The 16,254-nt window shown below is 38.6% G+C and overlaps 2 protein-coding genes across 3 annotated transcripts in view; one reads left to right on the forward strand and one right to left on the reverse strand.

Annotated features, from left to right (window-relative positions):
* Positions 1-12,506, reverse strand: part of reep3a (receptor accessory protein 3a) — a 13,222-nt gene extending 716 nt beyond the window's left edge. The window contains exons 1-9 of the mRNA XM_073827028.1: positions 12,200-12,506; positions 8,851-8,923; positions 8,394-8,470; positions 7,417-7,537; positions 6,967-7,080; positions 5,341-5,470; positions 2,901-3,037; positions 1,104-2,746; positions 1-568 (exon numbers count right to left, since the gene is read on the reverse strand). The exon at positions 1-568 is cut by the window's left edge and continues 716 nt beyond it. Of these exons, the coding sequence (XP_073683129.1) occupies positions 2,672-2,746; positions 2,901-3,037; positions 5,341-5,470; positions 6,967-7,080; positions 7,417-7,537; positions 8,394-8,470; positions 8,851-8,923; positions 12,200-12,231 (759 nt within the window). The 5' untranslated portion in view covers positions 12,232-12,506 and the 3' untranslated portion in view covers positions 1-568; positions 1,104-2,671. The remainder of the gene's footprint in view (positions 569-1,103; positions 2,747-2,900; positions 3,038-5,340; positions 5,471-6,966; positions 7,081-7,416; positions 7,538-8,393; positions 8,471-8,850; positions 8,924-12,199) is intronic.
* A 1,439-nt stretch (positions 12,507-13,945) lies between these two features.
* The window catches only part of rgs7a (regulator of G protein signaling 7a), a 78,533-nt gene continuing 76,224 nt past the window's right edge, over positions 13,946-16,254 (forward strand). For both annotated transcript variants that reach the window (XM_073826938.1, XM_073826939.1), the window contains exon 1: positions 13,946-14,031. The gene's annotated coding sequence lies outside the window, so the exon portion shown is untranslated. The remainder of the gene's footprint in view (positions 14,032-16,254) is intronic.

Genomic DNA, 16,254 nt, shown 5'->3' on the forward strand with positions numbered 1-16,254 from the left:
CACAGGATAGTCCATAGTCCATAGTCCATAGTCCGTGCTGGGCGGTTTGACCAAAAATCTGTATCATGTTTTGTTTTTTTAGGACACTGGTGGTTTCTTGGTTTATCACAGTTTGTTCCTGACTGTGCCTTTATATGAATAAGACTGCATGAAACAGTTGCAGAACCACTGCATTTTAATCATGATCCAAACAAACATGCTACAAATTAGATTGTATACTTTCAAAATTTAAGGCGAGACACTGCAGGTAAATAGGGTATATAAAAAAAGAACTAATAGTTATTGCCTTACTTATCCAGTTGATTGATTACATTGATAATTGCAAACATTTTTTGTATTACAAGTTTTCTAAAATGTTAGGTTTAATATGCAAAATGCAAATGAGGCATTATTTAATGAAATATGCACTAATTTGCATACATTTCTAGTACAAAAAAAATGTTATTACTGGATGAAGTCAGTTTTAAAATTCTCGTTTCATTTTTTGACATATTAGAGTCAAATGTTTTGGGTATCTCATTTTGTCACTCCATAATTCAGAAAATACTTAGAACAGGCACAAAATGACCTTTAAAAATATTTATTACACGGCTCTTTGGAATGCTTGATTCTGATTGGTCAGTTGAGACATTTGCAGGTTCGTTCTTTTCAAATAATCACCGCTCCAAAGTAATAACGCATAGCCGGTACTACTTGTATGTTTAAAATCCCTCCGTGCCAACAAAGATTACCGTTTGGCGCCATCTTGTGACAAACACTGGACAACCACAATTAACAATGGAAAATTTCGACATTAATCTATTTAAATTGTCTTACTAACGTACATAGTTTGAATGTTAGTCACGTGGTTCTATATCGTTTCGCGGAAGGATAAAAATGTTAAATTAAAACAAATATGCCAATAAAAGGTTTCAAATTCATATTCATGTCCAGTTTTTTTCCTTATGTGGCAAGTAGCCGTGTAATAAGCGGGATAATGTACAGGCAGCCTGTAGTTATCGCGAAATAAGCCCCTTCAGTGTGATACAAGACCTTCCGCTTCGCGTCGGGTCCTGATCACACTGTCGGGGCTTATTTCTGCGATAACTACCGGCTGCCTGTACATTATCCCTTACGTATTTAACTGAAATTCATTAACACAAATAGATAAAGTGCTATAAAAGAAACACTTAAAGGTGTCTTTCAGATGTTTTCTTACTACTAGTCTGAAAAAACACTTTATGAAAAACCGAAAAGCCCAAAATCTCAAACTTGACAAGTGTCTCCCCTTAAAGCGAAAACAGAATGGTCTGACCTTATCTTTTGTGAAATTATGCTAAATAATAAAACATACCTGCATAAAACAAACAGCTGACGGCTGAATGAGAGCGCAAATTCATTCTCTGACAGCAGGTGGTGCTTATGGAACAGCAGCGATAGAACGTTTACTTGGTTACTGCTGTAAACAAACCAGCGCTGTGTTTTAAAAACGATATTAATATGAATTATATGGAGGTAAGATGAAAAGAAAATACCATCTAATCTTTTATGAAGACAGTCAGTTGCCCTTAAAGATACATTCATATTAACCTCCCTCTCTAATTCAGTATATGTATTCTTCCAATATTTTTCTCTGCCTGCTACAGTATTTTTTCCTCTTTGCATTCGTCTTCAGCGTCTCATTTACAGTTGATTTATTTGTCCAGTTAAATTAGTTGTGTGTTATTAATAGTTCTCCAAACATTAGTCACAAGGGTATGCAGTAAACACAGATCTCCTCTTAAGTCACGACGCTGTCTACATTGCTTATGCCAGTTTTTTTGTTGCTAATTCATACTGTTTTATTAATTCACATCGCCCAGCACTAAGTGTAATGTATGTATAATCTTATTTAGTCAAATGGACCACTTTTATGACGCTTTGTCATTTTGCACCTTGCGTCTACAGGCCGAATCCCTATTCACTTTAATTATATGTAAAAGAGCATACAGAATATTCGCTAAAAAAAAGAAATTAATACGGATTTGGAATGACATAAGGGTGAATAACGATGACAGAACTTTCATTCTGAGCAAACTATGAAAATGTAAACATTAACAAACTAAAACACCTATGCATACACAAAAACCCACTAACATGCACACTCTTTTTTTTTTGTCTGTTTTTTCTGCTCCATTTCATTACTGTAAAAACAGACTGAAAGGTGCACGCTACAGAAACCTTTGACTTTGACATCTGGCCCTGTAGAGGGAAAGCGAGGACACCAGGGATATCGGTGCTTCCGTGACCACGCTATGCGTAAGCGGAGATGTCTCTAAAAAGGCAGGTTCAGGTCAAGTTACAGATCAGATGCTCTCAGTTCCACTTTTAAATTAGATTTTAGTACATTCTTAGTCTTTTTGTACTCATATCAGGCTTTGGTATTTTTTCTGAGCAAATAAAGCCGCATGCAATATTCTCTATTCATCATCTGTAAGTCACTTTGGAAAAAGCATCTACTAAATTAATAAATGTAATGTAAAAGACACTGTTCATGCTGTAAGTCCATTTGTAGTTGTACTTTTGTGTTTAGTGCTGCTTTGAAAGAGCATTAGCATTAATCCAAAGTTTTGGATTAATCTTAAACAGTTTTAAACTGTGGATTAGACTGCGGTACTGATGCCGATCTCATCTGTGAGGTTGTATAGGACAATCAAGGATGGTCAAAAGTGGATGATGTAATCAATTGCCGCCTTCTGGGTTTCAGCTTCAGAGAGCCATAGCGAGGCTTTAAAAACAATACAACATCAACACACAATTAATCTTTAGGAAGTGCTACAGTGGGGTCTGAAAGTCTGAGACCACCAGAGAAAATATTTGTATTTTGTATTCTTTAGATTATGATATAACTGAGCACAAAATGTTTGCATGTGCAAATATACCTCTTTGCGTGCTGCTTTGGCACGGGCAATTTTCACACTCTGAGATCTGCGCAGACCCTTCTGCACTGACGCCTCGTCATCTGAGAATATTCCATCTGTTTCCTCCTCATGCCCCTCCCCTGCTTGTTGATATGGCTCTGTTGGAGCAGATGCACAGAGGAAGCAATAAAGATTTCAAACAAGAGCAACTGAACCTTGAAGGATTAGTTTACCCAAAAAAATTAAATTCTGTCATCATTTACTCCCCCTCATGTCGCTCCAAACCCATATTGTGAATTTGTGGAACGCACAAAAAAGGAAATTTTCCATATAATCAGAATGAATGGATTATGAAGCTTTCAAGCATTAAAAGGATGAAAAAGCAAACTAAAGTATTGGAATATAGTGAAAAAGTTGCTTAGAGTTTATCATTGTCTCATTGGTCTATTTATTTCAGTTTTCTTTTGTCCTTCAAAGAAAGTCATATGGGTTTGGATTGACATAATGGTAAGTAAATGATGACTGAATTTTCATTCTTTTATTATTATGATTTATATTTTGTATTTATCTTATTTATTTTGTCTTTTGAACTTTCCATCAGGATTGCTTTTCAAACCATGTTCTACCACTAGAGGGAGATATAATAATTATTTTCTGATGACAATGTGCTCTACAAGAGTCCATTTGCCCTTGAGGTATTAAATGCAAACTCTTACAGTTCATTTGTTACTTTAGTTAAATTTTTCATAATTACATAATCAATCATTTATCATTATATAATCAGCATTGATGTCATTAAAGGAAAAGTTCACCCCAAAATTAAAATTTGCTCAAATTTACTCACCCAGGCCATCTAAGATTAATTATAGTTTTCATCTGAACAGATTTGGAGCAATTTAGCATTACGTCACTTGCTTAACATCACTGCAGTGAATGGGTGCCGTCAGACTGAGAGTAGTTGATAAAATATCACAATAACCCACAAGTAATCCACAAGCTGCATATTTGTAATAACCAATCCATCATTAAGACATTTTTAACTTATAAGCTTCTGAGTCCTTGATCTATAAAACTGCTTTCTACAATGAAAAAGTCGTCACATCTAAATCAAAAGAGAAATATGCATAGACTATGCAATGTTTACAAGCGTAAACAGTCCTAAACCATTCTAAACACATATATAGGTGGATTTTGATGCGCGAGGACAACAGGAGATGAACTTTTTTACTGGAGGAAACATTATTATGAATTTTGGACTGGTGTTTTGGCCAGAAGTGACTATTTAAAGCTAAAATGCATTCATGATTAATTTGTTTTCTTATAGACACACAACTTCTCACTTCACAAGATGTCAACTGATGGACTGGAGTCATGTGGACTACTTGATTACTATGATGTTTTAGACTCTCATTCTGACGGCACCCATTCACTACAGAGGATCCACTAATGAGCAAGTGATGTAATTAGGGCTGTCATGATTCCTCGATTCAATTCGAGTATTCGATTTTTAAAAAAATCCTAGATTGCATTTTGCCTGTGTTGAGTAACCAGCAAAATACATGAAGTGGCACATTCCATGGACGAGAATCCATAAAACGCAATATCAGACCATTTTTCAAGGCTGCATGACATGTTAAACCCATTTAAAAATCATATTAATAAGCATTAATAAGCGATTTAATTAAAGATATTGAATGCAGGTTTAATTTATGAGCTTTAATTATCATCTCTGTATATTGTTGTGAGTTTTGGTTTATTGTAACTTTCTGGGAATGTTTTTATTAGATTTGTAAGCTAAATCACTTATAAATCTTTGTAAACACAGGAGAATATATTAGTATCTTCCTCAATATGTTAATTGTTGTAATTTCAAAATAAAAGCTTAAACCCTCTCTCTGAGTTCACATATTTTGATGTCCACAAATTCAAGAAATGACAGTGGCTGTAGCACTTCTGTCGTAAAGAATTGGCCAAATATGAAAGATTTAGTAACATTTGAATAACATGTTGTTTAGTCAATATTAAACAAGGATTAGATCACGCGGCACCCTCTGCAGTCATTTTTTTATAATGTGTAATGTACATTAGCTCTATTGTTTATAACACATTATGTATTTTAACAGTTTTGTTCAATAAAACCATATGATTACTTGCTTTTGATACTTTCTTTGAACTAATTATTATTAGCTCATTGCTATTATATATGTATTTTATGTCATTTTAAATGCTATTGTTTGCTTTTATTAGGTCTACTACAAAAGATTAATTATAATTATTCAATTACTCAATTAATCCGAATAATCGACCGATTACTCTATTACCAATATAATTGTTAGTGCAGCCCTAGATGTTTTCATGAAGAAACAAACTCATCTACGTCTTGAACATCAGCCTGATGGCGAGTAAATTTCCAGCTATTTTTTTGGTTGAACCATTCCTTTAACGCATGTACAGAACTCACCAGAATCAGCAGCACTACCAGGCTGGAGGGCCCGTCGCCCGGGGTTGGCAAATGCTGATTGTTCAGGAGGGAACTGCGTCAGGTCTGGAATACTGAAACTTCTCAGACGTTCACTGATGGCACCCTGTCCCTGTGACATGAGTCATGTGGTCAGCTAATGATCCAGTGTACATGGTGCACTGAATAAACAGAATTCAAGAACCCAAAAACCTTTGAAGTTGTGGCTACCTTTATAACACACAATTAAAGACATCTTTTATTTAACTTGCCTTAAGGCATCAACCAGTTAATAAAGGTCTAATGATGTGCTGGCGACAGGTTAAAGCAGAATGAAAAAGAAAGCAAGTTACCTGAAATAGGTGCAGCAGCTACTGCTGGAGATTAGTTTAGCATGTAGACAGAAAGAGAAAGGAAACAGGAAATATGAAGTAGATTTTAACACTTTCTAAAGAAAATGTGAGTGGTGCTCAGAACACCATTCCTAACTGCATAGCATTGCATAAGAACAGTGGATGGCTGCCAGGGTGTTGCTCTGTATTTGCCAAGGTTTTCAGAGTGATTTTATTGTGTTGCTATGCGGTTGGTAGAGAGTTATGTGTGGTTGCTTATTGGCCAAAGTCAAATGAGTCCACCCTAAATGTCTATGATATTTTTGTTTCTAGATAGGAATGGTAGACCTTATCAAAAACAGAAGAGCACTAGTGGTTTAGATCTTTTTTTAGGAACCAGACATGGCCAGACAGCAAATCTGATTTAAAAAAGCAGTCAAGAGAACGGGAGAGACCACAGTGAAGAGCACATGCAATTTTTACTGGGTCACTGCTGTTATGCATTGCATTTTTAAGTGTTTAACATGCTATATATACATATATATACATACATATATACATATATATATATATATATATATATATATATATATATATATATATAGCTTAAAGGGATAGTTTAACCAAAAATGAAAATGTCATTAATTACTTACCTTCGTGTTGTTCCAAACCCGTAAGATCGTAAGATCTTCATACATCTTCAGAACACAAATTAAGATATTTTAGTAAAATCCCAGAGCTTTCTGACCCTGCCTAGACAGCAATGCAACCGACACGTTCAAGGTCCAGAAAAGTATTAAGGACACTGTTAAAATAGTCCTATAACCTTACTTTTATGAAGCTATGAGAATACTTCTTGTGCGCAAAGAAAACTAACTACAAATAACTTTATTCAACAATGGTTTTTCGTTTCTGTAATGTTACTTTTGTTTTCTTTCTTTTTCAGGTGTGTTGCTGTCTATGCAGGGTCAAAAAAACATCAGATTTCACTGAAAATATCTTAATTTAAATTTCCAAAGATGAACAAAGCTCTTATGGGTTTGGAACAACATCAGCGTGAATAATTAATGAACTATCCCTTTAAAGTCTGGTATACTTAAAATTCATTTATCATCTTTACAAGTCTTTTTGTCCCTTTTGTTTCTTACAAAAGAAGTAATGTATCAGTGCAAAATAACATCTCTGTTTAAATGGAATGAAAGCTGTTAGCTGACCAAATCAGCTAGTTAGTTTAGCTCAAATGTCTAGTATAAACAGTGGATAAGTGTATGAATGAACACACGTGTCTGTGCAATACCTTCACAGCAGCGGAGACAGCAGCAGTAGCCGCGATCGTGAGACCCTGACGTCCGAAATTCACCATGGTCTCATAACTCTTCTCTCTGGCCTGAACTATATATTCATCAATCTCCTGAAAAAACAGAATGTGAAACAGTCAATACATCTATAATTTAAATTCACACTTAACCTCCAACTAGGAGATGTTTGACAACAAACAATTACAGAGAGCCGGGAACAAAATATGCAGGCTCAGTTAAATGAACCATGCAGTTTACTGTTAGTTCGTAATGATCATGTAATCGAGACATCCAACTAACCCAATCCATCTGTTTATCTCTAAACGTCATTTATGTAATCACTGATTATGTAATCCTCTCGATTCCATAATACAGTTCAGTATGGCTATGTCTTTACTGTCAGTAAACGCCTATTCCCAGGGAATCTGATGATGTGTTTAGGTCATTACCCTCTCCTTGGATGCCAGCATAGGGTGTAGGAACTTCCTGTAGAGGACACTAGCTCCTTTGGTGTAGGGAGACAGCAACCAAAAGACGAAAGCCATTTTCAGTTCGTAGTAAACTGGAAACCTGAAACAACAAGTGCAATCAATGTAAAAACAGAGGGATGCTGGAAAACAGAAGAATGCATTTGATTTATGCATTCTCTGTTATTTTACTCTCTCGGTTCTCAGGTTTGGTGGATTGACTCAAATTCAAAGTCAATAATAAAAATAAAAAAACCTACATTTTTTATATATTTACTCATTTTATATTTATTGTTATTTGTTTCTTTTTTATTTATAATTAATTAATTATATTCAATTTTCTTTTTAAAACATCCCATCTGGATTCAAAAACTTGTTTTTGTAATATAAACTTGTGTGGATTTGACAGTTTAAGTGCAATAAGACATGAAAGAGAGCTTAGTTTAGCACTCACATGCCATGTGACAGCCGCTTTTTGTGCGCTTTTTGTAACTGAAACTTTACAGACACACTCTGGGGACACCTGAGACTTATATAGGTAATAGGTCTCCTTTAAAATTAAGATATTGCAACATGCCACTTTTCCAGTACTAGAACTATTCATTCAAATAATATTAATCTAATTCAGGAAGACCCAAGCCAGCAAAATAAGCAGAGCTGATCTTTCCTTCTTTTTTTTAAATGTCACAAAACTAATGAAATGCACTGGAATTTAACCGAACTGAAACTGAACCTAACAGACTGGTTCCTCTAACTGGCCTGAGGAAAATAAACGGAGCTCAAAATCGGCTACAGCAGATAAAAGCTCTTTTCATGCACCACAAAGGCTTGACAGTGAAAGTCATACAATGGAGAAGAATGGCAAAATGTTAATAAAACCACTTGATGCAAAATTGCTCCATGCAATCCATTAACAATAATTTATTTGCCTCTTTCCCAGACTGTGTGTGTATATTTACCAAGCCAAAGAAAGGTCTGTGATGGTTTCCACAACTGTGTAAAGAGCAAACACAATCCAGTACATCATCCATCGCACCTGTCAAACCACAAACGCAAACATTAAATGTCTGTTGAAGATATAGAAGAGCCACTTACAAAATGAATATTATTCATTCACTTTATGACATACATCAAACTGCAATGGTATCACTGTGGTACTTTTTGTAAGAAGAGAAACGGAAGTAGCTAGAAGAGACCACAAACAGGGCACACATGGTGGAAGAACTGTATTAAATTGCTAAACAGCTCAGGGTTTAGTTACTGACAGCCTCTGTCAGATACGTAGAGTAGCCAGGACATACAGACGGTACAGCTGGAGCTCTCCATCTATTCTGGCTATTAACATTCTCTAAACTAAAATCACAAGAACATGGATAAAGATATGCATGTGCCTTTATATGAATTATGAGTACTCACATATTCTTTGACGTTCTTGGATTTGACAGCTTTAAAGGAGTAGTATGCAGGGTACAGCGTTCCAAACAAAAGACTGTGACAAAAAACACACAGAGACATACAGTACACATGAGACATGATTTATATTAAAACAATATCATGCCCCTGTTATATGCAAGCAAACAAATCGAAATTTGGATATAATTTGAATACTGATATACAGTTTACATACACCTTGCAGAATCTGCAAAATGTTAATCATTTTACCAAAATAAGAGGGAGTATACAAAATGCATGTTATTTTTTATTTAGTACTGACCTAAATAAGACATTTACATAGTCCACAAAAGAAAATAATAGCTGAATTTATAATTATTTTTTTTTTGCATTTCCAGCATTTTTGTGTATTTGAACCCTTTCCAATAACGACTGTATGATTTTGAGATCCATTTTTCACACTGAGGACAACTGAGTGACTCATATGCAACTATTACAGAAGGTTCAAACGCTTACAGATGCTCCATAAGGAAAACCAATGCATTAAGAGACGGGGTTGAAAACTTTTGAACAGAATGAAGATGAGTACATTTTTCTTATTTTGCTAAATATATCGTATTTTTTTCATTTAGTACTGCCCTTCAGGAGCTACAGAAGATACTTACATGTTTCCCAGAAGACAAAATATGTTAAATTCAGCCTGATCTTCAAATTTAAAAAGCTTCCACCCCCCGGCTCTTAATGCATAGTGTTTCCTTCTGAAGCATCAGTGAGCGTTTGAACCTTCTGTAATAGTTGCATATGAGTCCCTCAGTTGTCCTCAGTGTGAAAAGATGGATCTCAAAACCATACAGTCATTTTTGGAAAGGGTTCAAATACACAAAAATGCTGAAAACCAAACAATTTGTGGGACCTGAGGGATCTTTCTGAAAAACAGCAGGCAGTTTAACTGTTCAGGATAATTAACATTTTGCAGATTCTGCAAGTTGTATGTAAACTTTTAATCTCAACTGTATGTAAGCAAACTAATAAAGGTTATAATAATTTAATACAAACACTGTAAAATGCAATCTTTATCAAGTCTTGAAGTTAATTGTTCCTACTGTACATGACTAAATTCACTTCTAACGATCTTAGTTTTAAGTATTTATTTTAAATTTATTTAGACAAAATAGTGTAGAACTCAATCATTTATCAAATAATTATTGGCCACAATGTGAAAATAATCATCAGCGCATCTCATCAACCATAATTTAAATACCGGTGGATCCCCATGCATCTTTATATTTGATGATAATCCATCCGTTTTATTTAGACACCCGCCCAGATGGCAAACCCAGCCTTTGCCTTTGCTTACAGACCTACTCAAATATTAAAACCCAGAACACCACTCATTCAAAATGCTTTATTTATTGTGACATGAGATTGAAATCCCGTTTGTTCGCTCTCACTTCGGTACATACACACAGTAAATTCACGGCCTTCACTGTAACTGGTTTGTGTTTCCCTGGTCCAGTTATTTTCGAGTAGCTATGGGAACGACATCACTGCCTGATACCGTCTAAAGTTATGTGTGATCATGGGTGTGTGTGGTGAGGGACTGTTGGATGGATTCCATTTATTGCGTAACATTCTCCACTCTAAAACAACTCTACCATAAAACAAAATAACTGCTGAAGTCAAGAGTAGAGGCCATCTCTTAACATAAAACAGCGAAACGGTTTGTAATTAAACAACTTCGGCATCACCAAGTAACTATTTCCAAACACAGCCTGCCTCGCTTTTACTACCAGTCAGAAGAAAGTGTTTAAACGTCGAATGCTGTGAGCGAATTAGAGTCACAATGGTTTAGTCATGCATTTCCTATTACGCTGTTTGCTCGGAGAACTCGTGAGGGTAAAAAAAAGAAAGGATAGAATAGGAATGAGTGTGTTTGTGTGTGTGTGTGTGAGATGTTACTGCACGTCTCTAAAACAGCTAGGCCTTGTTTGCCGGCACCAGCGAATAATTCATCATGTTAACTTACAGTAAGAACACAAAAGGCATTTCAAAAGACCTTTAGACTTTGAAACCGACTGCAACGTACTATATATATAAATGTATTTCTATCAGTGACGACCAGAGACCCTTATCTCTTATATTGTCAGTACACTAAAGATAACCAAACTCGCAGCAAACGGCACCTAGTGGGATGAGGCACAAAATGTGCTTTGCTGTGCTGACCTTTTCCGCAAAGAAACGGACACACCTACTGTAACATTACCATCCAGCAGGAAAACAGCAGTTCCTCCCTGGCAGACAGGGACTTTGAATAAAGCAGGTCTGCAGCCAAAAACATGATGAATTTCCTGTTCAACTCCATTACGTCAGCAAAATTGATGTGTTTTTTTTTTTCTGCATAATTTGTGAATTTTTATTATGGTTGATATAGAGGTTCTTACACCTTATTACCAGTGAATTTCTAAGATTTTCCATTACTTTTCCTATGATTTGTGATGAATGGATAAGGTTTTTGTGCACTTACAAACAGTCATTTCCAGCCTACTAAATAAGATATGAGTATAATAACTATACATATATGTGACCCTGGACCACAAAACCAGTCGTAAGTAGAACAAGTATTTGTAGCAATAGGCAACAATTCATTGTATGGGCCAAAATTATCGATTTTTCTTTTATGCCAAAAATCATTTGGATAATAAGATCGTGTTCCATGAAGATATTTTGTAAATTTTCTAACATAAATATATAAAAACTATTTGATTAGTAATATGCATTGCTAAAAACGTAATTTGGACAACTTTACCTTACGATTTTTTGCACCATCAGATTTTAGTTTTTTAAATAACTGTATCTCAGCCAAATACATCTGATTATTTATTCAGCTTTTCAGATGATATATACATCTCTATTTTAAAAAACTGACCCTTATGACTGGTGTTGTGGTTCAGCGTCACATTTATTGACTGTAAACATTTAAATGACCTTTGAAAATTGTATATATTTCCATTATTTTTCTGGGCCTGGAAATTAAGTTTTTAAATTTCCTTGTATATTCCAGATTTTCGAGAACTGTGGGAACCTTGTTTCTGAAAATATATAAAATGAGAATACTGCTTTAGTAACTGTAAGTGTTAATTATTATATTGGCAAACAAAACTTTATGCATGTTGATTTTTTCCTTTTTAATCTTGACCAACAGCAAATAAACTAACGTTACCGTTTATTTTATATACTTGTAATACTGTTTTGTATTGCAGTGTAGATATAGAGACAATACAGTATGGATAGATTTTATCCGTTTGAACCAAATACGCAGTCAGCAGTTTTACTAATGTACTTTAAACTCAAATAGTTTTCAATAAATACTTACACGATGGCCCTAGATATAATCCACGACACCATCTTCCAACCTGTTGCACTTTTTAGTTAGGAAAATCGCTGCAGGTCCAGTCCAGAGGCATAAACTATTCAAACAAACTATAGCTAATAATAACTTTTGTCTCGCTTCTCCAACCACTAAAACTCAACCACTGCGTTCTTGTTTTTATGCCATGCTTCCTGATATCCACAAGTTTGCAAGATGACATCGTTATTTGGCGAATAACCACTGGTTTCAACTGTTGTCTTCTCGCTACATGATGTTCCGTTGTGTTAAAAGTGTATGTATTGTTTTCTCCTTCGCCTGTCCTTTTCGGACTAGGGACGATGTCATCTTTGATTGATGGCTCGACTGGCCACTGATTGGACGGAGCCTCTGGCTTGTCCCGCCTTCTGCGTTTACTGATTGGACCACTGACTCAGCGCTAAACAGGGTCACAGGGCGGAGCAGCTCATCGCCTGCACGCTGTTTGCGTACTAGGATAGGAATGATAGTTTGAAACAGGTAATTTGGAAACTTTTTTTTTTTATTTGAAGATGTTAAATGCTCTTTGATGGATGTGTGAGCAGATACATTGATATTTCTTTCAGGTATTTAAAATGAACGTTTTGCCGTGTACTCTTGGCATCTTTTGGCATCTTTTAGAAGTGCACTAGCATATAGATGATTTAAAATCTGAGAGGCAGATTAAAAGCATCAAAACTCTAGGTTCACTCACTCGGTGGAGATGCACTAGAGGTCATTTCCAGTTGAAAGACCCCTTAAAATGTGGGGTCTGACAGATATTGTTGCAATGTAGGTTATACAATAGATGATAAATGTAAATGCAACATTGTCACGTCCTTTGAATGAATGACAAAGAAAGACGATGCAACAAAGTGTATGCATTGCTAAAGAGTGAACAACAGCTGCGGATTTTCTGCCACATCTGTTTTAGGTTCTCTTAAGTCAATTTTGCAGTGTGCATTATTGCTAATATACACTTAAAGAGGAGCAGCAGAGTGGTTAATGGTGACTTTAACCTTTATGTTGTAGATGTCCTATCCCATCTGTGATCCTTTGACCCATACTGACAATAGAAATTAAACATCTATGAATTCTTGATTATAGTACACTGGCTCTAAAGACCACCCTTAAGGTTCCATTGTATCATGTTATAGGCTGCATCCGAAAACTGAAAATGCTGCTTACCTTATTTTTTCACTTGGTTAAATCCCAGCACTGTCTTTGTGTCATAAATAATTTACACATTGTTATTGACATGTAAAGATCCACATTGCTCAGGGTTCCACTTATTGGGTTAATTTAGAAAGAGAAGATTTGGGTCTCTGCACTCTTAACAATAAAGGTGCTTTAAAATGTCCTTTTCAGCAGTGCCATAGAAGAACCATTTTTGGTTCAGCAAAGAACAATTCAGTCAAAGGTTCTTTAAACAACCATCTATTTCCTACCTTTTTATAATCTGAAGACCCTTCTTGCACCACAAAATTTTTTTTGTGAAACAAAAAGGTTATTCAGATGTTAAAGGTTCTTTATGAAACCATTTAGACAAGCAATAATCTCAGTTTGTATTTCTTATTTTTTGTCTGTTTCAAATAATGCCACCTGGAGACAGTCATTGGAGAAGAACTTTTCTTTAGATTTGATCACTTTCCCAATAGTTGTCAAGTCATAAATTCAATTTTGTTTTTCAACAGATTACCACTGTTTAATATAATAATACCTTTTCTGTATCTTAAACAGTAGAGCATGGAGCTAACAACGCCAAGGCCATGGTTTCAGGAAAACAATAAAACTGATCAAATGTGCTTCTTGACTGAAATGTAAGTTGTTTTGACAAAACGTCTGTAACATGTAAATAATAATACAATGATTAAATCGTTTTTATTTTAATAAACAGTAGTTTAATATTTTAAAGTCTGTGTAAAGCAATATTAAATACATGTTTTGAGTTCGTCTGTCACAAGGAGGGTCAGAGACGTTCGGATCCATTTGCAGCATTTTATTGATACAAACAAACACAAAGGGTCAAGCAGAAATCGTGGTCAAAAAACAGGCAGAAAGGTCGGGGCTGGCAGCGAGAATCAAAACACGGGGAGTAGTCCAGGAATCAAACACAGGGAAAACAAACACGGAAAGAAACGCTCGGAAATACAGACCATACGGAACAATAAGACTTCGCAGAGTGGCGTGTGTGTGAGAAGCTTAAATGCAGTCAGTGTGATGAGGTGCAGCTGTGAGCGGTAATCAGTAAAGTGAGAGCAGGTGAATGCAGTGATTAGTGCAGTGGCTTGTGGGGAATGAAGTCCATGAAATGTGGTGCAAGAGTTCATGATGACAGGATAGACCAGATACGTGACAGAGCCCCTCCCCATGGAGCGGCTTCCAGACGCTCTAACCACCTAATACAACCTGGAGGGTGGTGGAGCGGAGGCGGAACAGGGGGGGGGGGGGTGGAGGGCCAGGTCCATGTAGGGGTACTGGAACCACGAACTGAGGCGGAGCCGACGGAGGGAGAAGCCATGGTGGAGGAAGGGTTGGCTCCTGCCTGGGGCCGACCGACGGAGGTGGAGCCCGAGGCGAAACTGGAGAGTCGATGGTCCTGGGCGACACAGAGGATCCGGAGGACCAAGGCGGAACCCAAGGCTCTGGCGACCCCGGCGGAGATGGAGGTCCGGAGGTACGCAGCGGAGCCGGAGTGACAGAGGATCGAGGCTGTGCCCACGGGAGGGAGGAGGTCCACAGAGCCGGCAGGACGGAGTGACGAGGCGCAGCCGGAGGAGTAGAGTCCAGAGGCGAAGGTGGGGCGACGACTGACCGGGGCGGAGCCGGAGAGACGATGGATCCCGGAGGAGCTGGTGGGCCGACGGCCGACAACGGAGACGAGGGAGCACAGAGCCGGGGTGGAGCCGCAGGGTCGGAGGGCCGAGGTGGAGTCCAGGACTCTGAGACTGGAGGTGATGGTGAGGGATCCTTCAGTCTGGACACTGATGGAGACTGGCAGTCCCACGGCAAGTCCTCTGCACCGAAGGTGGGATGTGGGTGAGCAGAGGGACTGTCAGGAGACAGAGGTGGCGGGACTGGAGCAGCAGGGAGGGTGGGTGGGAACAGTCCATACATGAGCTCCGTGACCAGAACCGGGCAGACAGGAATCTCAGGACGACTGGATGGAACCAGCGGAGGCTCTGGAAGACTGGGCTGAACCAGCGGAGGGTCTGGAAGGCTGGGCGGAACCAGCGGAGGCTCTGGAAGGCCGGGCGGAACCAGCGGAGACTCTGGAAGGCCGGGCGGAACCAGCGGAGACTCTGAAAGGCCGGGCGGGACCAGCGGAGACTCTGGAAGGCCGGGCGGAACCAGCGGAGACTCTGGAAGGCCGGGCGGAACCAGCGGAGACTCTGGAAGGCCGGGCGGAACCAGCGGAGACTCTGGAAGGCCGGGCGGAACCAGCGGAGGCTCTGGAAGGCCGGGCTGAACCAGCGGAGGCTCTGGAAGGCCGGGCTGAACCAGCGGAGGCTCTGGAAGGCCGGGCTGAACCAGCGGAGGCTCTGGAAGGCCGGGCTGAACCAGCGGAGGCTCTGGAAGGCCGGGCGGAACCAGCGGAGGCTCTGGAAGGCCGGGCTGAACCAGCGGAGGCTCTGGAAGGCCGGGCTGAACCAGCGGAGATTCTGGAAGGCTGGGCTGAACCAGCGGAGGCTCTGGAAGGCTGGGCTGAACCAGCGGAGGCTCTGGAAGGCTGGGCAGCACCAGCGGAGGCTCTGGGAAGGCGGCCATCTTGCAAACAGGCTCTGGAAGGGCGGCCATCTTGCGAACAGACTCTAGAAGGGAGGTCATCTTGTGAAAAGACTCTAGAAGGGCATCCATCTTGTGAACAGGCGCTGGGTTGGCAGCCATCTTGCTTGCAGACTCTGGCATGGCAGCCATCTTGCTTGCAGACTCTGGCGTGGCAGCCATCTTGCTTGCAGACTCTGGCGTGGCAGTCATTTTGTGCTGTGGCTCTACCTCACCCACCGTAAACGGAGAGCCACACAACAAAAGAGCCAGATCCA

This window comes from Garra rufa, chromosome 21 (assembly GCF_049309525.1).
Source record: "Garra rufa chromosome 21, GarRuf1.0, whole genome shotgun sequence".
Taxonomy (NCBI): domain Eukaryota; kingdom Metazoa; phylum Chordata; class Actinopteri; order Cypriniformes; family Cyprinidae; genus Garra; species Garra rufa.